Source organism: Fundulus heteroclitus, chromosome 6 (assembly GCF_011125445.2).
Source record: "Fundulus heteroclitus isolate FHET01 chromosome 6, MU-UCD_Fhet_4.1, whole genome shotgun sequence".
Taxonomy (NCBI): domain Eukaryota; kingdom Metazoa; phylum Chordata; class Actinopteri; order Cyprinodontiformes; family Fundulidae; genus Fundulus; species Fundulus heteroclitus.
Window position 1 is genome coordinate 5,034,389 of NC_046366.1, and position 25,708 is coordinate 5,060,096.

At 40.0% G+C, this 25,708-nt stretch overlaps 1 protein-coding gene across 1 annotated transcript; it reads left to right on the forward strand.

The window, feature by feature from the left end:
• Positions 1-25,053, forward strand: LOC105925267 (Y+L amino acid transporter 2). The gene is made up of 10 exons (XM_012861020.3): positions 1-167; positions 402-931; positions 13,682-13,807; positions 13,889-14,033; positions 17,711-17,834; positions 20,291-20,394; positions 20,491-20,587; positions 20,670-20,819; positions 21,930-22,113; positions 24,390-25,053. The coding sequence occupies exons 2-10, from the start codon at positions 415-417 to the stop codon at positions 24,482-24,484; spliced, it is 1,542 nt and encodes a 513-aa protein (XP_012716474.2). The 5' UTR covers positions 1-167; positions 402-414; the 3' UTR covers positions 24,485-25,053.
• The last annotated feature ends 655 nt before the right edge of the window (positions 25,054-25,708 follow it).

The following is a 25,708-nucleotide window of genomic DNA, read 5'->3' on the forward strand; positions in this document are numbered from 1 at the left end:
CGCTTGAAAAACACAGGTTGTGTTTGTGCAGGCTTGCAGACATTGCAACATCGGCCGACTGTCGCTGCCTCTCAGATGTGATCTCACCAGTGCCCAAGTGGAGAATCGGAAAGGTCGCCCTGACCCAGGAGAAGAAAAAAAATACACTTATTGATCTCATAAACAAGGTAAGGCCACTTTCTGTCCTATCCATGAAGTCTACATTTAGCTAATTATTGTATGTGGGCTCTGTAATTCTATTCTGGTGTTTGACATTTCCAGTGACTTGCCCTTAAATTGCTCACATTACTCTCATGGTGTTATTCTTCAGTTTTGATGTTTGGGATTTTTGAAGCGAACAGTTTCCTGCCAATGAACTGAATGAGCTACATCTAATCGTTAACCCTTTACCTCCCCATCAGGACTGCAGCACTGATGGGGGATTTAAGGCAGACTATCGGGGTCATGTCACAGACAATATGCCCAAGTTCCCCAGCTGCTTCCGAGGAGGACCTAAAAACTCCAGATGCTGGACAGCAGAAGATGCAGATGAAGAGGGAGATTTCCCTCATCAACGGAATCTGCCTCATAGTGGGCAACATGATAGGATCTGGGATCTTTGTCTCGCCGAAGGGCGTTTTAATGTACAGTGGCTCTTTCGGGCTCTCCCTGCTGATCTGGGCTCTTGGAGGCTTGTTCTCTGTGTTCGGAGCCCTTTGCTACGCGGAGCTTGGTACCACGATCCCCAAATCCGGAGCCAGCTACGTCTACATCCTGGAGTCGTTTGGTGGCTTCCTGGCTTTCATTCGCCTGTGGACGTCTATTCTGCTGATTGAGCCAGCCAGCCAGGCTGCAATCTCCCTGACATTTGCTTTTTATCTGGTGGAGGCTCTCTACCCAACCTGCCAGCCACCATACGATGGAGTGCGACTCCTCGCTGCAGCCTGCCTCTGTAAGAAACATCCCTGTCAGAATGTGTGTGTGACGAGTAGATTTGGTAAATACAAAATCGGGAACAGTGGTAGTTTCTCTTACGAGCCCTAAGGGCGGATTCTCAGGGCGGCATTGGAACTGCGAAAAGACACGCGCCATGTAAGAAAATAGAACTTATCTGTCAGCTTCACCCTGATCTCATTTTTCTGTAGCTTTACACCATACACAGTCAATGAGGAGATGGCACCCCCGTGTGTTGAGTAGGTGCACAAAACTTTACATAACTTTTGTTTTTATAGTTCTATAAGTTTGCTTGATTGTGTTATCCTTGTTTGCTCATAATTTAAATAAAGACCAGCAGTTTGATTTAGGCTGTATTCAGGGGGACCGGGGCTGGATTTGGTGAAGAAGATGGGCCTTGGCAAAAGTGCCATTCATGCAAAAACTACTGCTCTGCCAAAGATAAAATGCAACATAGAAGGGTTATCCTAAAAAAAAAATGTTTTATGGTTCACATTTCAACAAAATTGCCTGTCAAAATCATTTGTGCTCTTCTTAAATAATTAATACAAAAGCTTATTTTGCCATTATAGCATTCAAAATCGACTTGCATTACTAAAAGGCTTTTCGAGTGTTCCCACTGGTGTTTTCGACAATTATTCTTTGTGATGAGCTCCAAGTTTTTCAGGTTAGAGGGCCTCGTTGTCACCAGCCAAATCTTCAGCCCCTGCTCAGATTCTCTGTCAGATTCAAGTTGGGAATCTAACTGGGGCACTCCAAAACATCAACATTACTTTAAGACAGAAGAAACATGGTGGTAAAATGGGATAGCCCGGCCTTTGTGCTGTTCAGGAGGGAGGTGGGGTCTGTGTCCCAGACATGAACCCGTTTTGGTGGGAAATGTGTGTATCAGCTGGTAACATAGTGTCATGGTCCGCAGTGCTCTATGCAGCCATGGGGTATAAGCTCATTCAGTGAGGAAGAAGCCATTACTCCAAAAACAACATAACAATGCCTCATTACACTTTAAAATGAAACTTTAAACTTAAACAAACATCTTAATAATTGGAATGCGGAAACATTCAAACAAGTTCTCAAGCTACCAGCCAAGAACTTCAAACTTAAAATGTGGGCACAAATGGGTTTTCAAAATGAATAATAACCTGAATTATACCACAAATTTGTTATAAAGTGGTCTTGATCTCTTGATCTCAGTCCCATAGAAAATGTGTGGGTAGAGCTGAAAAGGTGTGCATGAGAAAGAAAGCTTAGAAATCAGAGTCAGAAAGACCAGTTCTACCAGGAGGAATGGGCCAAAATTCCAGGAAACCATTGGAGAACCTTATGAACAGAAGCCCAAAATGTTTGGCAAAAGTTGAAAAGGCTATTTCACCAAATACAGAGGCAAAGGTATAAACTTCTGGATTTAAGAAAGGTTTATGAAAAATCTAAAAGAAAAAGACTTCTCTCGCTCATTATTCCAGCATTTAGCAAATATACATAATTTCTGTAATCCTAACTGACCTGACAATGAACTTAGACATCAATCTATGACACAATGTACACCCAAAACAAAAGCAGTCATAGCAAAGTCCCAGCAAGTCAAGATTTTTTGGTGTTTTATCCAATGAGGTGTGGTAGTTCTTAGAGACCCATAGCAACCCTTAGGAGGGTTTAAAAGTAAGTCCAGGCTGTTGTTTTTCACAACCATTTTGGGATCACCACTCGTGACAAAAATTGTAATAAAAAAAACAAATACAATTCTGGCAATATTCAGATAGATGTTGTAATTTCTGCTCCAGTTCTGACCAGCATTCTTACTCTAATGTGCTCAGGGATACAATAGCATGTCATCATGATAGCGCTCTACATGCTGTGGTTGTGCAAGCATCACTTTTCCCCACATAATTTCTCTCTTTTAATTGTGGGGGTACACTACAATAATACAACAGTCAAACGTTTCATGGACAACAAGCATTTGTCTTGGTCATGCCAGTTAAACTCTGCAGTTAGTTTACACCCAGAAACAAGCTGTGTTTCAATAAAAGGCCGCTTTAGGCAAATGATGCACATGTGTTGCTAGGAAATTAAGGTAAATATAATCAGACCACACATGTAGTGAAACATTCTGCCAGGGAGAAAAATACTGTTACACCAGAAGCTAATGTTATTGTGTACATATAAAAGTAAAACACTTCAGCAAAAGCAATAATTTTGTCGCCTGAAGAATTTTATGCTCACAAACAGAAGCAGTGGTTGTGGTGGTGGTCTGACTGTTGAGCCCTGATTTACCTGTGGCTGTGGATGAATGTGGTGTGTCCCCTCTCAGGTGAGGATCATTCCTTCCCTTTAACAGAAGAGTTCTGTTGTTTGATAAAAGGAAAATTGAAAGGCAGATGTTTCATCGTTTTTGTTTGTTTGTTTTGTTGCTGCCATGTTTGGTTAGTGGTTGGATCAAAGTTCAGGCAAAGAGAGATAGTTTAATGCTAGAAATTTAAAAAAATTACAGAACGTGGCAAGCCCTGTAAGATCATAACAAACAACAAGGAAATGCTGACACCATAAAAACAACTGAAAACCATAACTTAACAGCTAAGAATGTGACAGTTGTCGTCAGCATTTATTCAAAAACAGACACTTGAGTTAAATTTCTTTCCAGTAATTGTTGTGTCCATTCCTTCACTGGTTTCACCTTGCTTGATGTAAAAAGATACACACTTTTACTTTTGCTTTCTCTGAGATAAACTTCTTTGAGCTCAGAGTTGCAGGTTTATTAGTTCACAGGGCAGTCTACAGCTTAATCTGGAGTTTTCAAAAGGCTGCGCTATAGTCAGAGATTGTCCTTTAATCCTAGTGCCAGACTCATTAATTGCACTGAAGAACGTTATGGAGCTGCTGTCCAGTAGAAAGGAAGAGTGTTTGGCAGCCTGGCTTTGTGCTTTGAAGACTCCAGGAATCAGAGGTGCTATTTAGGTGACAGAGCTACAGCGTCATGAGTCATGAGCAGCTCTACCAAGAAACCAGTTTCTGTTTTTGTAACCTCACACTTACTGGGACCTGCTGCAGACTGGGGACAGAGCAGACTCATATTCTCAGGTTTCTGACAGCTGCAGATTTTTTGGTCCAAATATTTGTTTGTTTTTGTTTGTTTATGTTTCACGAAACGTTTTTATTAAAACAAGGTTTGTAAAAGGAAGTCATACCTTTTTTTCAAAATAGAAAAATGTTAGCTTAGCTAATGCTGCACAAAGCAGTGCTACTCGTTCCCACCAGTGTCGTCCAGACGGAAGGTTGTGATCCTCGGGTTTTCCTCATCTGTCTTTTTATATAAAGGTTTTATCTTTTTTTTACCTCTAAACCTTCATTCCACAATACGAAGATGTTGCAATCTTCTTTGGCCATTTTTTTTTTTTTTTTTTTGGATACAACGATTACAAAGAAATTGAAATTTCTATCCTAGAAAAGGGATTTAAAGCATTTGGGCATTTTAACTGTTGTGGTAAACTTCCTTCTCATTACATTTTTTACATTTCACATCATGCTTGATATCAAAAAACCTTCTGTCCGCCATGTTTGAGGACACATCAGTGTTTGAGCAATGTCATTGCTCTTGTTTGGAAGGAACCAATGAGCAAGCTCTTTGAGGATGTTTTTTTTACATATACAGTGGCTTGCAAAAGTATTCACGCCCCTTGAACTTTTCAGCATAATGTCACATTACAAACACAAATACAAGTATATGTTATTGGAATCTTATGTGAAAGGACAACAAAGTGGTATACAATTACACTATAATTATGGTGGAACATTCTTCTGCACACTTTAAAAAAAAACAAAAAACTTTTTCTCCTGTACTGTTACATCCTTATCACTGCTGCACTTTATATTGTAATGTTATTTTATTTCAATTGCAATCTCATTACATTATCGTAAGCTGTATGCAACAAAATTTCGTTTTGTTTGCACTCAAAATGACAACGCGCATACAAAATGACAATGAAGTTTGTCAAAGTCTAAGTCTAATTGTGAGGTAGAAAGAATATATACATGATATAAAACATTGGGGTATGAATACTTTTGCAAGCCACTGTAGTTCAGGTCAACTGGAGATTAAACTGCTTACAAGTTGGAACAAGGTGGATTTGTATGCCTTGTCACTGATAGCATGCTTTGTTTGTTTTTACAAAAAAAATAAAAAATTTGTATCCTGCCAGTAAAAAACTGCCACATTTTCGTTTAGATGGGCCACTAAAAAATGACTTTTGATCACAGGTGAGCTGGCTGTGTGCATTCATTCATTTGGATTCAATGAAAACATATTAATGCATGAAACATTTGGAAAGTGGTCAGAATGTAATTAGATTTTTGGCAAAGCAAAGCTTCACAGACATTTTGGAAATGATGAACACTTCTGTGGAAACTCAGAAATGCTATATATACCTACACATGTTACTGCTATGGAATTTGCACTCATATTTGCACTATGGAAAGTGCCACTGAAATATAATTATTAATTTGCTTTGTTTAACCAAGTTTTACCCAATGAGACCACTTTCTGTTTTGGAAGGGAGACCAGGTCAATATGGCTAGCAGCAATGCAATACAGGGTGTTCGCAGGGGTGGTGCTAGGAGGGATGGAGCAGCAATGAGGCCCACTAAATCTGATTCACCCTCCAAGTTCTCTCCCCGTGATGATTGAAATGTCACAGCACCAGGTCATTCCTGTACAGTACTTTGAGCTATGTAACACAAATGGTTGCGGTCCATTCAAATAGAAGAAGAACTGTACAGTATACATTAGTAAAGCTGAGAAAATGAGTATCATTAGTCAAAAACTGAGGAAAGAAGGGCATACAGATAAGATACAGAAGGAACATTGTTTTATTGGATAAAAAAGCAGCAGAAATGATAATTGGAAGAAGGAGCAGAAATGACTTAAGATTAATAACAAGACAAAGATTTAAACAGGAAGGGAATTAATTAAGATTAAAATACAAGAGCATAATACAGGGAATTGTGACCCACAAGTATCCTGGATGGGAAGCGAAATGTCTTCGGCTTCAGAATAGAAGTGCAGTTGTTTTATTTTTTTAACCATTTTTTTGATTGATCATGATTTGGATGAGCTTCACCAACATCCAGCTGACTAAATCCCAATCTATTGTCTGACTGAATCAGCTTATGATTAGTTGCCCCTTAAGCAGCACTCATAGAACGTCGGCAGAGTATAGAACTTTCATCAAGTTTACATAGGGAATTATTAATTATGGAAAGATTGATGTGCATATTATAGCAAAGAGTAATATACAGTGTGTCTTGATTATCACCCTCTATATTTTACACCCTAAAATTCATGGTTTGGAGCTTGAGTGTGCTGAGAGTGCTGGGTGCGCCTTTGGTTACCTGTGCTTCAGTGACAGGTTCCAAGGTAGCTAATTGCTCTCACATCTGAGAGCAATCTTCTCATCCTATGCCCAGGATCATAAGAAGCTGTGTGACGACTACTCAAAGCCTAATGGTCAATCTAAACTGGTAGAATCAAACCAAACCTTTAATCTCAGAGTTTCCTTCAAGATTGTCTTGTGTATGTCCTCTGTGATTTCTTAACTCAGCCTTGGCGAACATCTTCCCGATCTGTCTCCTGAAACTGTGAGCCTTGTGTTCCAAAGGGTTTCTCATCTGAGCACATCTCCTCCGTGCTTCAGCATCCTCCAAACCAACTACAAGGTTGCCATAGCTCCCTGGAAGAATCTCAGTCCCAAGTCATCACCCACAGCTCCTTTCCTCGTAAGTTCCTCTCCCCGCCCACTCTCCAACATATCACCTGTCAACAAACCCTGGCACTGCACCCTTCTCCAGATCAAAAAACGACATTTATCTCAGAACCATTGGGCTCTCCCCCTTCTGCACCACCAACTGTCCACAAAACTCTAAGCTAGCTTCACTCAATTACCAGAATATTTCCCCCCATTATTCCCACCAACTTAACAAATATTGTCTTCATAGACAATATTTTCATCTTTTCCAAGACCCTCCAAGACCGTCAGAAAATGTTTCTTCTTGTCCTTCAGTGTCTCCTTGAGAAGTGTTTCTACTTCAAGAAAGAAAAATGTGAGCTTCATGTTCCCTCACCTTCATTCATTCCTGGGTTATATTCTAGAGAGTGGGTGGGTGAAATCCCATCCAGTGAAGATAAGGGCAGTCTCCAACTGGCCCACAGCACGAAAACTGAAAAGACTCCAACGATTCCTTGGCTTTGATCATTTCTACTATCACTTCATTGGGTACTACTTTGAAATTGCTGTCCTTACTTCACTCACCAAGTAACAGCTTGTTTGGTCACTCATTGCAGAGCGTACTTTCTCAAAACTCAAAACCATATTTTCCAAATCTCCCACTGTGACTTGAATCCACAGAGACAGTTAATCCTTGAGATTGATGCATCTGACTCAGATGTAGAGGCAGTCCTCTCTCAGAGATCAGGAACAGATGATAAATTGCAGCCTTTCAGCTTCTTTTCACATTACTTGTCCACCTCCAATAAAGAATTATGATTTTACTGGAGGAGACCCCTTGCCATTAAATTGGATTTTGAAGAATAGTGTCCATTAGAGGGAGCTTTGAATCCAATCCTACTTTGAAATAATCATGAAAATCTTGCCTCACTACAAGATGCACTATCCCAACCCCCACTAATTTTGTTGGTTGTTATTTTACTTCCAGGTTTGAATTTACAATATCCTACTGTTGTCCCATTAAGCATGTTTTACGTTATTTAATGTCTGACAAATAACTCTCGGTCTGTTAGGTATTGCCCTGTGAATATCAGCCCGAACAGCTGATATTAGGACAATGGTTGAAAGGGTGATTTGAGCACTGGCGATCTTTTAACAGCAAACTCTGCACACAGTCTGTATAAATAATAATTTTATTTATATAGCAACAATTCATGAAACATGTCATCTCGAGGCACTTTACAAAGTCAAAGAACAGTACAGACTGGTCAAAAAGTTTCCTATCTAAGAAAACCCAGTAGATTGCATCAAGCCTTGACAAGCAGCATTCACTCCTCCTGAAAGAGCGTAGAGCTACAGGGAGAGTTGTCTGCATTGTCCATGGCTTTGCATCAATCCCTCATACTGAGCCTGCATGAAGTGACAGTGGAAAGAAAAAACTCTCCTTTAATGAGAAGGAAAAACGTCCAGCAGAACCAGGCTCAGTGTGAACAGACATCAGCCTTGACCAAGAGATGACAGAGCAGGAACACAATTAGAGAAACAAAAAAAGCTCTGAAGCACTCATTGATTCAGGATTTTTTTCTACGTTATATGATAATAGCGGGTGATCTGTCTTCCCTGATATCACAGCTAACAGAATGTCAGACCAGGTGTACCTACTATGAAGACATAAAAATGGCATAGAACAAAAAGGTAAAAGATTAAATAACAATCAAGCCATGCAAATTGGAGAACAGTAGGAGAACTCAGCAGAGTGAGAAAAATAGACCCTGATGTCTTCCAGCAGCCTAAGCCTATAGCGACATAACTACAAAGATAGCTCAGGGTAACCTGACCCACTCTAATTACAAGCTTTGTCAAAAAGGAAAGTTTTAAGCCTAGTCTTATAAGTAGACAGGGTGTCTGCCTCACGGAACAAAACTGGGAGTTGGTTCCACAAGAGAGGAGCCTGATAGCTAAAGGATCTGCCTCCCATTCTACTTTTAGAGACTCTAGGAACCACCAGCAGACCTGCAGTCTGAGAGCGAAGTGCTCTGTTAGGAACATACGGGGTAATCGGATCTCTGATATATGATGGAGCTTGATTATTAAGGGCTTTATACGTTAGAAGAATTTTAAATTCTATTCTTGATTTAACAGGAAGCCAATGAAGGGAAGCTAAAATTGAAGAAATATGATCCCTCTTGTTGATTTTCATCAAAACTCTTGCAGCAGCATTTTGGATCAGCTTAGAGGCTTCGAACTGCATTTTGTGGACTTCCTGATAGTAAAGAATTACAATAGTCCAGCCTTGAAGTAACAAATGCATGGCCTAGTTTTTCAGCATCACCCCTGGACAGAATGTTTCTAATTTTGCCGATATTCCTGAGGTGAAAAAAGGAAACTCTGGAAACCTGTTTAATATGGGACATGTCTTGGTCAAAAATGAATCCAAGACTTTTTACTTTATTACCAAAGGCCAAGTTAATGCCATCCAGATTAAGTGATCGAACTTCTGTCTTGTCGGAATTTAAAAGCAGGAAAATTAAAGTCATCCAGCTTTTGATGTCATCAAGACATGCCTGTAGTCAAAGTAATTTATTGGATTCATCAGGATTTATGGATAAATATAGCTGACTATCATCAGCATAATAGTGTCAATTAAGCCCATGCTGTCTGATCATTTTGCCAATCAGAAGCATATATACGGTAAAGAGAATTGGCCCAAGGACTGAACCCTGTGGTACTCCACAAGTGACCCTAGAGTTTGAAATAGATTTATTACTAACATAAACAAACTGGAATCTGTCAATCAGATAATATTTAAACCAGCCTAATGCTTTCCCCTTAATCTACAGTGTGTTCAAGTCTTTGTAGGAGAATATTGTGATCAACTGTATCAAATGCAGCACTGAGATCTAACAGGACAAGTACAGACACAAGTCCATTATCTGAGGCCATGAGAATATCATTAGTGACCTTCACCAGAGCTGTTTCAGTGCTATGATGAGCTCTGAAGACTGGCTGAAACTCTTCAAATAGGTCATTACTTTATAAGTGTTCACATACTTGATTAGCAACTACTTTTTTCAATAATTTTAGATAGGAAAAGAAGATTAGATATAGGTCTGTAATTTATTAAGTCATCTTGATCAAGAGATGGTTTCCTAAGTAAAGGTTTAATAACAGCTACTTTCAAACCCTGTGGTACACATCCATTCACTAAGGATTGATTAATCATATCTAAAATGGGGGCATTAATCAAAGGGAATACCTCCTCAAATAACTTGGTTGGGTCTAACATCCAGTAGAAGGTAGATGAAGCTAAAATTTTAGATAGCTCAGAAAGCTCTACTGCGTCTAAACAGTCCAAACACCGATCAGGTTCTAAAGATTCCTCAAACACTGCCTCACTTACTGAAGACGAGGAAATCATGTTTAAGAGGATGCCAATTATTTTACTTTTAACGGAATACATTTGATTTATGAAGAATCCCATAAAGTTATTGCTGCTGAGAGCTAATGGAATGGGTGGATCAACAGAGCTATGACTCTTGGTAAGTTTCACAACTGTACTAAAGAGAAACCTAGGATTATTTGTATTCCCCATTACACCCATTACACTTCACAATGTACCCGACCCCTTTAGCCCCTCCGACAGGTGGTGAGCCCATTGGAAGGGGGACCCATGTTTCCTCTTAGGGCTATGCCCGGCCGGGTTCCACGGGTAAAAGCCCGGCCACCAGGCGCTCGCCAGCGTGCCCCACCTCCAGACCTGGCTCCAGAGTGGGACCCCGGTGACCCGTGTCTGAGCAAGGGAACACTACGTCCATTTGTTGTACTCATCATAAGGGGTCTTTGGGCTGATCTTTGTCTGGTCCCTCACCTAGGACCTGTCTGCCTCGAGTGACCCTACTAGGGGCATAAAGCCCCTGACAGCATAGCACCTAGGGTCATTGGGACACTCAAACCCCTCCCTCATGAAAAGGTGGCAGCCCAGGGAAAGGTTGTTTTTATTCTCCTCTATTAATGATGATGCAGCATTTTTTTCATCATTAATATTTGTATTCTCCTCTATTAATGATGAAAAATATGCTGCTCTAAATCTGCGAAGGGTCATTTTATACAACAGTAGAATGTTTTTCCAGATTAGGTATGATTCCTCTAGGTGTGTAGAATGCCATTCACTCTCCAATTTCCTAACATTCTGCTTCAAGAATGCAGCTCTAAATTAAACCAGGGAGCCAGCTTCCTGTGAATAATCACCCTCTTTTTCAAGGGAGCTACATTGTCTAATGCAAAACACAATGAGGAAGTGACACCTTCAACAAAAGCTTATATTTGTGAATGGGAAGAAATAGCATTGCTGCCATCTGCTGGGCATTTCTGTGATACTGAGGATATTAAAAGGGGGACAGTCTTTTTTGATACAGTTTTGATAAAGTTTTTTTACAGCATTGTCTGATAAAGCTTTACTATAATGAAACCTTATGGAGAACTCAGTTAAATTGAACTCAAAGGTTATTAAAAATAATCTGATAGGACAGGGTTGTGAGGAAATACTGTTAATTCTTCACAGTCAATGCCATATGTCAGCACAAGGTGTCTGACACATGGCTTAGGTGTCTCTAATGCCACATTTCTGACTACGGAGCTGCCGATTACCAGAGTCGGCTACTCAATAGGTATGTCGCTGAGTGGGAAAAATCTGGTAGAAATGCAGACAGGTTGGTGGTGACCTTGGGGCTGGAATCTAGAGTCACGCTTCTTGCATATTGTCACCCAGCCAGCCTGGTTACCCAGCTGCTCGAGTGCTACTGGGGGACTGTTCTGTGAAGCTAATCTCTGTGGCTCCGCGCTAGCTGAGGGGCGGCTATCTGCTGTTTTTTCCAAGATCACAGAGTTGGGCTTCCAATTCTGACACCCTCGCCTCCAAAGCCACAAAAGCACTACATTTATTACACATACCATTATCACTATAGGAGGCAGAAGAATAACTAAACAGTAGACACAGAGAGCATGAGATAGGGGGAGACAGAGACAGAGACAGAGAAGCTGATGGAAGGATAATAGGAATAAGCCATAGTAAGGCTAAAGCTAGGCAAGGCTAGCCTCTCACCGTGCTGAGAAAAGCAAACTGTGTGAACAACAGAGAATTTCTCAACACATTCAATAAATACTTTGGTCGGTTTAAAGCTCTCAATAACCCTACTTTGAGGAAATCCACCCTCAGTCAGATGAACAGGCACTCTGACTTGAGAAAGGTGTTGTCAAGAGAACGCTGAGATGATTCAATGCAGGGAAAGCAGCAGGCCTCCAAAGCCACAAAAGCACTACATTTATTACACATACCATCATCACTATAGGAGGCAGAAGAATAACTAAACAATGCATGGAAAGAAGCAGGCCTCCAAAGCCACAAAAGCACTACATTTATTACACATACCATTATCACTATAGGAGGCAGAAGAATAACTAAACATTAGACATGAAGAGCAGGAGATAGGGGGAGACATAGACAGAAACGGAGAAGCTGATGGAAGGATACTAGGAGGAAGCCATAGTAAGGCTAAAGCTAGGCTAGGCTAGCAACCTCTTACCGTGCCGAGAAAAGCAAATTGTGTGAACAACAGAGACTTTCTCAACACATTCAATAATTACTTTGGTCGGTTTAAAGCTCTCAATAACACTCCTGTGAGGAAATCCACCCTCAGTCAGATGAACAGGCAATTAGACTTGAGAAAGGTGTTGTCAAGAGAATGCTGAGAAGATTCAATGCAGGGAAAGCAGCAGGCCCCAAGAAGTGTGCTCAAAGTCGGTACTGGCTAGCTGGCTCACGGACATATTTAACATCCTGCTGGCCATGCTGTTGACCAATCCTGTTTTAAGACTGCAGCCATCATACCTGTGCCCAAGAAACCCACTATTTCATCACTGAATGATTACCATTCCATAGCACTCACTTGGAAAATGAAGAAGATCTTCTGATCCATTCCAGTTTGTTTACTGCTCTTAACGCTCCACCGAGGATGCCATCTCCTCTGCACTACATCAGAGCATTGAACACCCCCAACATAGACTGTTCAGCAGCTTCAAATGCAGAACAACCAGATTCCAGAACAGCTTCATTTCTCACATTATCAGAATACTGAACTCCCCATAATAACAAATATTGTTTGATGTTACATTCCTGTGAAATGACCAACACTTATACTGATAATGTTTCTCTTTTGTCTTCTGTTTTTTACTCAAATCCTTGCAATGAAACTGCTCAAATGTACTTTTATGAATGTGCAGTTGAATAACAGTAAAATCTGTCTGTCTAATTCAGTTACATTTTGGAAGAAATAACTATAACTAGGTTTTTTTTTTTAAAACAACTTTCCCATCATTGACTCTAAGTGGCCAATTGGTGGATACTATTTTTTTAAATTAATTAATTGATTGATTAATACCAAAATAATACCAAAATCCCAAATTCTCCAGCATATAATAAAGCTAGTTAGTGAAAATCCTTAAAATTAGAGTTCTTGTATTTATGACCTAAGTAAATAAAAGGTTTGAACAAACAACAGATTTGGTCTTTTTGTTGAATTTGAGAAAATCTCCACAATTTTCTGAGAATGTTTACATTGTAATAGCTGGTAAGGACCCATATGCAAAAGCCACTTTTTTAACTCTTGCCTTTTTTAACTAACGTGCATTTTGTTGTGTACTAGGGAGTCTCTGGGAGTGCAGAATATTTGACTTCAGTCTGTATAGAAATCTTTATATTATGTTTGGGTCATATTTTTCAAGCCATCCAGTTTTCTCTATTCTCTATTATGTTTTTTAAAAAAAACAATTACGCTTACAGCTCTCAGGCGCACCTCAGAACAGGGATACAAATGGGAAATGTGGGGGTAAATTAACGAGAAATTCAGACCAAGGCATTGCAGTTCCACTACCACAACTGAATAATTTCACTATGAAAAGGAAGGCATTAAAAGCATGACATGTCCCCTTTAACATATTGACAGAGGTTGACTTATTCCATTCTCTGATTTGTCCAGGTATATTAATCTTCGTTAACTGTGCTTATGTGAAGTGGGGGACTCGGGTCCAGGACATCTTCACATATGCAAAACTCATGGCCCTCTTCCTTATAATCATCGTTGGAATCCTGAAAATAGCGACGGGTGAGTGAAAAAGTAAAAGCGAAAACAGTATCAGAGAATTGGAATATCATGTGCTTTAATCTTTGTCTTCATGCTATGCAGGAAAAACAAATAGTTTTGAAAGTCCATTTGAGGGGTCCTCAACAGATCCTGGAGCTATAGCGTTGGCTCTCTACTCAGCACTGTTCTCCTACTCTGGCTGGGATACACTTAACTTTGTCACAGAGGAAATTAAGAATCCTGAGAGGTAAATAAAGAATGAAATTTAACCAGGATCAGTCAAAAACACTTGATGTTTATTTTCATTTTGCTTAATTTGTTTCTTGCTATTTTGCAGTTGTACTGATAACTCCAGCCTATAAAGGGTGGGGGTTAAGATTCTACCAGGAAAAACATTAAGAACAATAAAAAAGCTTTCAAACTGTATACCATCTTGAAAGGTCCCCCATAAAACCTCCGGTCACTCTTAGTGCCTGGTATCTACGACAACTTCAATGAATTTATTGCTTTTGAGTGAGTCTGCAAACCCCCAACCCATGTCGGGTCCAGGCCGTAGTTTAGTGATTCGATTTTATGTGGCTTTTACAGCTTTAAGAAAAATACATGATTAACACAAAAATGATTAGATATTTCCATAACACTAGATAGGAGAGCTTAGCTAGTTTGAGAGGGCCTAAAACCAAAGTGGAACAAGAACAATCTCAAAATTATTTCAGTATTTTATGAATCTTTAATTTAATAACACATTTGGGCAGAACCTAGACAGAAGTTGATTATTTCTAGAGGAAAAGTAGGTAAGAGGGTGCCACCAATGATCTGAAACATGCACTGAGACTGGGACATGTAAAGCATTTCTAGTCACAATGACTGAGTGAGGCGCTGAAAAAAAAAACATACACTTACATTGTTTCAATATATTTTCTTTTTACACTGCTTTATATTTTCATTAGTCAGTGATTGTTCAGAAACATGTTACTTTTTCTATTAAGAGAGCTTATGCTTCATTTAGGAATATCATCTGTGCTGCATCACTACCAATCCCCATTTTCTGTAAATGATCTTTGGCTTGTTCACCCAATGCAAACATTCCAACCTTTAGATGTTTTTCTACACAGGCCTGCTAATGGCCTGAGTATTGGAGTCAGGTGTGTTGATAATAGGGGAAGGGCAAGGGCATGCAGGTAGCCTCATCCATGGTCTCTTATGAGCTACAGCAGTAAAATGGGAGGGCAGTGGTGCTTGAAATTATTTAATTTTTATATGTGGCTATGCATTGTTTTTAATATGACTTTTTAGTTGAACTGTGATTTATGAATTGTTGTTGCTATTGAATATTTATTTATCATTGTATTGAGACTTTCATTAGCGATGGAAGGTGTAGCATGATGCAGTGGATCCTTATAGCCAATGTAGATTTCTCATAAGGGAGAGTAATAAAGAGTCGTTGACTTTAACTTTGACTTTCAAGACCAATCTACCTTGGATCAGAATTGTGGGTAATTATTGACTGATTATGACCTTTTAACAGGCCCTAACATCAAAAACCATGAACTATAACATCAAAATACTGATTAAATAAGGGGATTGTCATATTGAATGAAATCACTTTATCCCACTGAACTAAGAAAGCTGCTACAATTGTTTTCCATAAACAACTCATATGCCACCTGAAATAAACTGGATCATTATTTAGATCATATGTGTTTGTGGATTTGCAGTGTACCAACCCAAAGGATGTGTAAATAGGAAGACATAAACATGACCAAGAACCAATACTATTAAGTCATTACTGGTCATCCACTGGTCAGTGAGGCAATGGTAATGTTTTAAATATCTTCATCCGATATTTTAAAGGCATAGTTTGGGGTTTTAAGTCAATCTGTAAATTACATATCAGTAGTAGTTCCCTTACCTGTTTTGGACAATGACATATCACAGTAAGTTTGGAAAAAAAAAAAAAAAGTGGAGAAATCCTCAGAGGTGTGAAAGGCTAAAGTGTAATTCATACCCCTCACCCTTTTTGATTTACTGTCCTCCAATGTCATCTATACCCACCCACTAGGGGTCACTAGGGGTCTGTGTGTTTCAACAAGGATCAGAATGGCACCAAACACTCAGCAGGAGGAAAGCTGCTAGGTAAATGATGAGCTGAGGAAAAACAACTACGGAGGATGTTTTAAAGAAATACTTCCTGGTGATCAGAAATCTGCTGTTCTCCCAGTGTCAGTAGTTAATCTCTTAACAACAACAACAATACAAAACCTGCAGTTAAATTATTGTGAGAAATCACAATTATTTTTTCTTCTCCCTCTTTGACTACATACTTTATAAATGTAGTCAATGGCTCTAGTGAAAACCGTATGTCACAATCTCTTGGTTTTTTTCTTTTCTTTTTTGTCTTTTATGTTTATGTTTTCAGCATTCTCTTGTTTATTATGATCTTTAGGACTTGGCTTATTCAGTTAACTTCCCTGTGATCATTGATTTAAAGGTGTTGCCTTATTAATGCTTTTATTTGTGTTTAGTTTCTAAGTGTATTATTTTGTTCTGTTCTTTGTACATTTGAATTTACAATTCTCTCACACTTCGGTTAGATGTTTTCCTTTTCTTTAGATGGTTGCTGTTTATCTCTGGTCAGCTCCATTGATGTTTATTAGTCTCCTTTCCTCAGTCTCTCTGCTGTCCCTTCCTGACGCACATGTTCTACTCATTAATGCACCTGCATTCAGGGCCATTCTCCACTTGTCCCTCTGCAAATTTCCTCTTTGGTTCTCATTGTTCTCTGCTGGGTCCTAGTGTTGTTTGGATCCGCTCTCCTGTTCCATACCAGTTTCTCCATGTTCTGTTCTCTGCATGTTTTGCTGGGAATTTTTGCCTTTTTTATTTCTTTTAATCATCATGCCGCTGCCGAGTTTCAAATAGCGCTTTGATCCAGCTCACAAGATACAGACTCTGACAGTGTGTCTGTGAGCGGAGCATGGTAATTCAGCTGACCTAAACATAGTATGAATAGAGGCACATGCTGTTCCAAGGTTGAAGTGATCCACGTACTTGGACTTAGAGAGGTATGTCAAGCTCTTATAAGCAAGATACGTCTCCAATTTTACCTGATTTTAGCAATAGAAAAGTCAAACTGGCAATGTTTATGTCCCTGAGATTAAACGCTGTATTAGTTAACAGTAACTGTCAACACTTTTTCCAAGAAATAGTTGGCAAATGATTCTGTTTTCTCACAAGATCAGCATCAATGTTGCACCAAGTTAAAATGTTTCAGGCTGTATCAACAACTGATCAGCAATTTCCTTCTAATTTTAAGATGACTGGAGTAATCTCTTGGATTTTATGAGAGGCAATTATGGTGTACAATAACGGAATGCTATAATTTTAAAGGTCTTCCCAAAGTCTCCTAATCCACTGGAAATTAAACCAGTGGAGTGACGATTATTGGATGGGAACAGTGTGGCTGATGCAGCTAGCATTCTCTGGCAACGTCATTCTGTGCAGTAACGCGGAGATTATGTGGTTGAGAAAATAGCAATTAACCACAACGGTCTCTTGTGAAAGTATAGATGGTTGATTTGCAGTAATATAGCGTTGGACGTCATGGATTTGAACATTTTCAGTGTGAGTCGTTTTGAACTAAAATCCAGTAAAACAGGTCAGAAAAACTGAGGATTACTTATTACAAACTCACTGCAATATGAGATCTTTCTACAAGAAGTAACAAAATGACTACTCATAGTGCTTTTGCAGAACCTAAGATAACTATACACACTATGCCTTTCACAAGTCATATACCGCTGGGCATAAAGGCATTGCCAACAAAAACTCAGGCCTAGAACGCTGTGACCAAGTCCAAGTTGTGTCATTTGTTACAATGCTTTTCAATAAGTCAGTTCCCACTCTGTGTGGCTCTTGTTGCAGGAATCTCCCCCTTGCCATTGCCATCTCCATGCCCATCGTGACCATCATTTATCTACTGACCAACGCTGCATACTATGTGGTTCTAGACATGCCGTCTGTGCTGGCCAGCGATGCTGTTGCCGTGGTAAGAAGCAAACGGACACCTGAGAAATCAGTCCCTCTGTTGCTAAATATAAAGCCGCTCTAGTTAGGGATGAATGCAGCGAGGCAGCCAGGACATTTTCACAGGGGTGCCCAGGCTGCGTCTCTTACTGTCATTGTGGTGAAACAGTTTAAATTGTCATTATTGTTTACCTGCTTCCGAAGTTTCTGTGTCAGAAACTCATAGATTGTTACTATTTTTTTGTTATAACATCTGTATGATAGGCTTTCTTTTATATTGACCATAAAACCGGTTGCTGAGCAGAATCAGCCAATTCTTAGCTAGATTGATTAGAAACGCAAAAGTCGTGTCTGAACACGTAATACATAAGTATTATCGGGTCTCCCTGATAACAACTCCTCTGGGTGTGGATGCTGTTACTGAGGGAAGAAAACTAAAAGTTAGCGATTTTTAGTTCTGATGGGGTATTTAAAATGAAGTGAGGAGAAGCAAAGAGGCGTCAGAAGCTATTTAAAAGGAAATTGCTTTGTCTGCAGTTCATTCAGGCTGTGAGAGCGTAAGTAAGGGAGGGTAAGAAAGACGTTTTTAGCGCGAAGATCGAAGTAACCATCATTTAATTATTTTGAGTTTTCCAACCTCTGATTTGGAACAGGCTGGATTTGGAAATGTTGGTAGCCGTTGGAAAATATTGAAATTAAGACAAATGTCTACGGTCTGTAGGAAATACACACTGAGGCTGTGAGTTTAGTAATGTTAGCATTTTTAACCGTGCTAATTGTTAATACCGGATTGTAAAGACAGTTTCAAGTATCAGCAGTGTAATAATTTTTTCTTTGTATCCAAACAAGTACAGCCCTTGTTTTACAGTGACTGCTCTCATAAACAGCCACAGTGTGATGTCCCGTCTGCTCCTACTATGAATAATACATTTCCCCTGATGGCAGGAAGGCTAGAAGGAATATTTTAAATGCTGTTTTTGAATATTCATTATACACTGCAAAAAACTGAACTAAAAATAAGTACAATTTTCTTAAAATTAGTGTATCTGTCCTTGATTTGAGCAGGTAAATAAAATGATCTACCAATAGAATAAGATTTTTGCAGTTAAAATAGGAGCAATTCATCTCCATCATCTTATTTCAAGTGCATGGTGTTGTAGGGGTCAAAATACTCATTCCATTGGCAGATGATCTTATTTACCTGCTCAAATCAAGGACAAAAACATTGTTTAAGAACATTATGCTTATTTTTAGATCCATTTTTGCAGTGTAGTTGTTAAAGAGAACATTGGATTGGCCAAAGTCAGTACTGGCAGGTCAAACCTTTAAAAAAAAAAAAAAAAAAAAAAAAACTGAGATTGAAAATAAATCACAAAATTTCTAGTTTTGACCTTTCTTTGTGTTCTCCATCCCTGTGGATGCTCAGCCAGAGAATGTTGATGAGGTCTGTCCTGTTTAAACCTTAAACATTTAGTTTGGTCCCCCTGACTTTTAAAGTGAGAATGAACAGCATGGTGTGACCCAAAGATCTGCCTGAGGCCTTCACAAAGAAGATTGTAGCAGCTTATTATGAGTCTGGTCAGGGACTGAGTGAGTTCTAGAAATATTTTGAAATCACTATATGGGAAGTAGTGGAGGGAAATACAGCTTTTTAAGATAATAATCTTGAAAAACACTGGAAGGACCATGGTTTGGGGATGCTTTGAGGCATCAGAACCTGGCCAGCTCGCCATCATAGAACCCACCATGAGTTCTACCATGTATCACAGGGAGCTTAAAGAACATGTGAGAGCACCTGAGGGGAAAAAGAGAGAGCTTAAGCAAAACTGGACTCTGCAACATAACAATGATTTAAAAAAGATCAAAATGGAAAGTCATGGACTGAATAGAAGTCAATAACTGGGTCTCATTGAGATCCTGCTGGGTGACTTGAAACAGCTCTCCAACATCTCACTGCGGAGAGAGAGGAGTGAGACAAACCTTCCTCAGATTGATGAAGACACTAGTAGAAACAAAAAGCACCCACAAAGCTAAGGGGGTAATACCTTTTTTTTAGGAGGTAGGATGTTCTACATTTTCTTCACTTGGAAAACACATATATGTCTATATGTATTGTTTAATATAGGGAAACACTTTTAGTTTCCCTATAGTTCAATTAGTTGCTTTTCCAAAGCTTAAAACATTTATGAACATTTCTTTTGAGCAAACTGAGTATTTTAGTGGGATAAACTATATATATTTTCAACTGAATTACTTTGGGCTGCATATAAATCTTATGCAAATAAAACAATATTAGTTGACGGATTAATCAGTCTGGGTACCTGTCCATGGAGCTTTCTGAAGGATTTCCCTCTTGCTAGTCAGCACAAGCCAAGTCTTAGCTGCACCTCTGGATGACTCATCTGAAACGTTTTAGAAATTAATGGGTAAAAATAGTGTTGATGCTCAGTTTCACAGCCTTCTTTCAATACCTCACAGACGTTTGGAAATGCTGTGCTTGGTCCGTTCCACTGGATCATCCCTGTGTCGGTGGCCATGTCCTGCTATGGAGGACTGAACGCGTCCGTCATCGCTGCTTCACGGTACTCAGAAAGCATGAAGAAGGTGCTCACATTGTGTTCATGTGGATAAAGGAACCAATAGTATGCTTTGCTGATCTTTCTGTTTGTGGAACACAGGCTGTTCTTTGTTGGAGCCAGGGAGGGCCACCTCCCCAATAGTCTGAGCCTGATCCACCTGAACCGCTACACACCCGTACCTGCTCTGCTATTCAACGTGAGGAGCATGCAACCACCTTTTATTCAGAGAAATGAACGACCAGTGATAACTCTAAGAACATTTGTCATTGTGGCTCCAGGGGATCATGGGTCTGATCTTCCTGTGTGTGGAGGACGTGTTCCAGCTCATCAACTACTTCAGCTTCAGTTACTGGCTTTATGTCGGTCTCTCTGTGGCCGGCCTCATCTACCTGCGCATCAATCAGCCAGAGAGGTACCGACCAGTCAAGGTACAGTCTGTCTTTCCCCTCTTTAGATTCATGAGCATGAGCGTGCATTTCTCAAAATGTATTCATTTGCAATATGTCATTTCATTTGATGGGAAGATAAACTACATAAATTTGGTTAGGACTGTGAGCACCTCTGTAAAAGCAGGTGTTGTGGGTATTGAGGAAGACAATGCACCTAGAGAAGCTATTTTTACTGCTAGTCGGTCTGGTCATAATGTCATAATATATATATATATATATATATATATATAGATAGATAGATAGATAGATAGATAGATAGATAGATAGATAGATAGATAGATAGATAGATAGATAGATAGATAGATAGATAGATAGATAGATAGACCCCATGTCAGAGTTAATAGGGAAAGACTGAACAAGTATGACTTGTTGTAAAGGTTCCCTAGATCCAGGCACAACTGGATCTGAACTTAAGTTGAATCTGAATGAGCAACATCTTCTGAAACAGTGTCCTTCAGACAGATGAGACTAGAATAAGGATGTCTTGCCAATATCTTTAGCAAAAACCCTGACAGTAACTGTCAAGCATGGTGGTGGACAGCAGATGATCTGGGCTTCATTTTCAGTCACTGGATGTGGACACCTTGCAGTCAAGTGACCCATGAACTCCTACTAAAGTATTCAAGAGTCAGACGTGAGGCCAGACCAAAACTATCCTATCAACGTGACAATGAGCCGTAATACGGCTACGAACATACAAGAGTACGAGAGTAAGAGAATCAGGGTGTTACAATGGTTCAGCCAAAGACAGATTGATAAAGTCCTGCAGGAACCAGCTGCTGAGAAGCTGTTGCAGAAGGTGGTTCTACAAGCTGTTTAATTACACGGTGTTAGTTTTACCCTACTTTCTCATTCCAGCTTCATCTTTCTTTCATAGATGTCAACAGTGAGAAAGTGTTTTAAACTCTTGAAGGTTTAAACACACATACTTTTAAATGAGACAAGGTCAAAACACTGAGTCCCTTTAATATAATCTTACTGTAGAAGCTAATTATCTTTGTGATGTTCAGATACTGAACAGGAGCCAGTTCAGTTCCAGGATTGTTTCCTACTCTCACCAAGCCATCTTCTGTGTTCCTGTCTTCACAGCTCAGCTTGTTCTTCCCCATCGTTTACTGCATGTGCAGCCTGTTCCTGGTCATCGTGCCTCTGTACGGAGACACCATCAATTCTCTCATAGGGATCGGCATCGCTCTGTCAGGTGTGCCCGTCTATTTCGTCACTGTTTACCTGCCCGAGGAGAGGAAGCCCCGATTTTTAATCAAACTCAACGGTAAGCTTTATGTTTTCATGTGCATATAAATTGGTTTTAAAAAGTAAGGAAATTCGTATTTGTCTGAATATGTCTTTGTTTTAACAATGCTTCTCATTTTGTTGGAAAGTGTTTTTATTTCAAAATTATTGGCATGTAGGACGACCAATAGTCAATATAATCCCCCTGGAATTCTAAGCCAATAGAAGATCGTCCACCCTACCTTTAAATGGTGCCAATCTACAAGGAAAATGCTTCGTGGGTGGGGCTGCAAGGTTCAATTTGTGGCCTGTGTTTATAAAAAAAAATCTTCTCTGGTGATCCCAAACAGCTTGATACCAAACGGGTGGGACCCTGGGCTTGTTTCTCTGCAACTAGACTGTCTTATCCACGGGTAATGGGTAATCAGTAACAGCCCAAGTCTTTTGTTTGAGTCCAGTCTACTCCATAATTTTGCTTTGGGTGCTGTCACTGCAAAAAAAACGCTGCTTCACACAAATAGGAAGCTGGAAATGGCAACAGGGTTTTTGTCTTCTATTTTCATAGACATGCCAGATTCCCCAGGTTTGTTGAAGAATGGCTCAATGATCCATTCTTTGGCAGTTCATGGGTGATTGCGCAGCAGCTAGGAGAATGATAGCACGGGCTCAGTCTTTTCCAATATCTCCACTAATGTAAGAAACTTATCAAATAAACCTCTTTTCACAGGCCGTCCCCACAAATCCAGTTTGGCTTTGAATGCAGCTACCTTATCTGCCAACCTGAAGATGGTTGTACTTTTCCAGACAGATTGGGTTCATCGATCAGGCCGAATATGTTAACAGGTTTTGGGAGCCATTCTTCGTCACTGAAATGCACGGCGGCTCTAGTAATTCAAACTCTCTGGCCAGCAATGTCTCTTGGGATAGTCATCTTATTTCTGTGCATTAGAGAAGGCGTCAGTGCTCTGTTTCCCTCTCCTCACAAAGCTGCTCAAACACTTAATGTGCTTTGATGTGCATTATAACTTTATTGACATATTTGAATACCCTGTTAAGTCCCAGTGGCTTTTTTGGGCTAGCCAGCCTTTCCCTGTGAATGACAACGATGCATAGACTCACGTTCAGGTCCAACCTCCTTAATCTGAGCAGTTAAACTAGAAAGGTCATGACAGCAGTTCCGTCTGTGCAAATGCCAACACCGAAGGAGTATTTCACTTTTTCTGATATATAACCATCCAGTGACTTGAATAGTTCTGCGGATGTGGTTTTAGTAGGCAACGATAGTGCACAAAACATATCCTCCTGGTGAAGAAATTGCACATAATCAAGTACTATTGCCTTGTTGTCAGTATGTCAACCTGGAGTCAACCTAGAGTCCGTACCATGGTCATGTATTAATCCTCTTGTAATGTGCGTCGGCTCTATACCTAGTGGTTGAGAGCTGGCAGCAGTAATATGTAGCAGGACAGGCAGCCTGTGGCGATGAATCTATATTTGAAGTAGGACCCCTGGTATTGTCTACAGAATGATGCTTTCTCGTTTTGCCTGTAGTCTGTGGGTTTAATTTTGGTCGTAACATATCGTGTGACCGAAACATGGCATTAGTCAAGAGTGAGTCAGAGATGGATGTAGTGGAGAAAACACGGCCATTTTTCTAAACAAAGTATTATATAGACTCAAAGAATAAGTAGAATGGAAATAATGTAGGTTATTCATTCTTTCTATGTGGTCCGGTATATAATGATCTATGGCCTGGTATCGGCCCGAAGGTTAGGGACCGCCACTTTATTGGACTGAATAACTGAAGATTGAAGGCACAAGACACATTGGCAGTTTGTTGATTAAAAAACAGGGACCTGTGTACCGCTTGTAAGAACCCTGCACCCCCTTAACAGCCTGACACTGCTGTGGGACGGCAACCAGCATATGTTGCAAACACCTTTTAGCTTTAGCAGAGAAGATTTGGCAATTTCTTTAATGGACACAACTTTGCTGCTCAACCCACAAATGCATTTTTCTACAAAATGTGGCCCTGTTGAAATAGAAACAGGCCTTCCGTTTATTTTGATACCTTTATTGCCAAGAAACATTGTTATAAAACCAGAAATAACAGGCTTTTTTGTGCTAGGATTACTTAAACACTCTAGGTTTGACAGGGCTGCTTTATGGGAGATTATGTAAAATTACATCTCAATGTTCTTATGACCTCTATGACAGTTTTTGTGTTTGTTACACATTTACTACACTTTGAACGTACTTTGATCATTCACGCCGTAAAGGTTTCTCACGTTTATTTCACCCATGTCTTTCTTCAAGCCTTTATCACCAAATACACACAGATGTTGCTCTACTGCTGCCTGACCGAGTTCGACCCTGAAACAGGAACGCCGGCATCCAGTAAAACGCAGTGAGATGCAGACAGCCTCCTCCCTTCATCCGTCTGCTTTCTGGACACTGGGGATGCAGGGCCCTGTGTGGACACACTGGGGAAAAGCAGTTTGATGTGTTTGTGGGAATTATTTTTCTCAGGCCAGGACGGCTAAAGGTCTAACATCTTAAAGGACTCACTGAGAAGGAGCACCTTCAAACTGGTGATTTTTTTTCCTTTTTTATGTTCTGAGAATATCTTCTGTGAGGATTTTAAGACAACATTTGAAACAAATGTATGGCCAAAGCACATGTTTTAAAAAGCTTCTAAGAGATAGGAACAGAATTCAGACATCTGCCAGGCTTATGCTGGCAGAAACATATAAAATAGGGTTATTTTAGTCATTAAGGGGCAGTTTAACAATTTATTTACATATTAAGCCAAAACTTAATACGTAAATAATTTTAAGGCGCAGTGAAATAGTTGTTTTAATCCAGTGTTCCTTGATGCCGATGGCATTCAACTTTGAAAAGGATTAAATTAGCAAGGAGCTGCCAGGTCTAGATCAGATACCATATCTCTGCGCCAATGCTACCCGACTTTTACACTTCCGGGAAAAAAAACAAGATTGGAGGGATGATTGTGATTGTTTAAAGAGAGATCCTGTGAAGTCATTGTGAGTAACAGTTTCCTTATGTGCAGTAGAAAAATCATATTACGGTGAGTTTGAAACAATCACCAGCCACTCTATTGGGTAAACCTTGGTGATAGCAGGTTGGAAAGGAATGAATTCTTCGTAGCTTTGGTTCAACATGATGTGAGAAATGTTATTCTGGGGTGTTCGGCTCATATCGGCAGCACTGCATCACTGAGTTGCTGCTGATGTGCCGTCTGGACATCAATAAGGTGAATCTCCTCTTCCGCTGCCAGTCAAAAGTCCTCTATTGGACTGAGGTCTGGTGAATGAGGAGGCCGCTGGAGGACAACGGACTCACTGCCACGTTCAGGAAAAACCAGTTGGAGATTATTTGAGGTTTGAGAGCTCATGCATCCATCATGTTTGAAGGAGCCCTGAGAAAACAGTACTCTGTGGTCATAAAGGGACACAGGTGGTCCCCAACAATACTCTGGCTGTGGCGATTAAATAATGGTCAGCTGGTGAAAAGGAAACTGAAGGGTGGCAAGAAAATGTCTCCCATACCATCGCACTACCACTACCAGCCTGAACAGTGGAGACAAGGCAGGCTGGATCTATGCTTTCATGCTG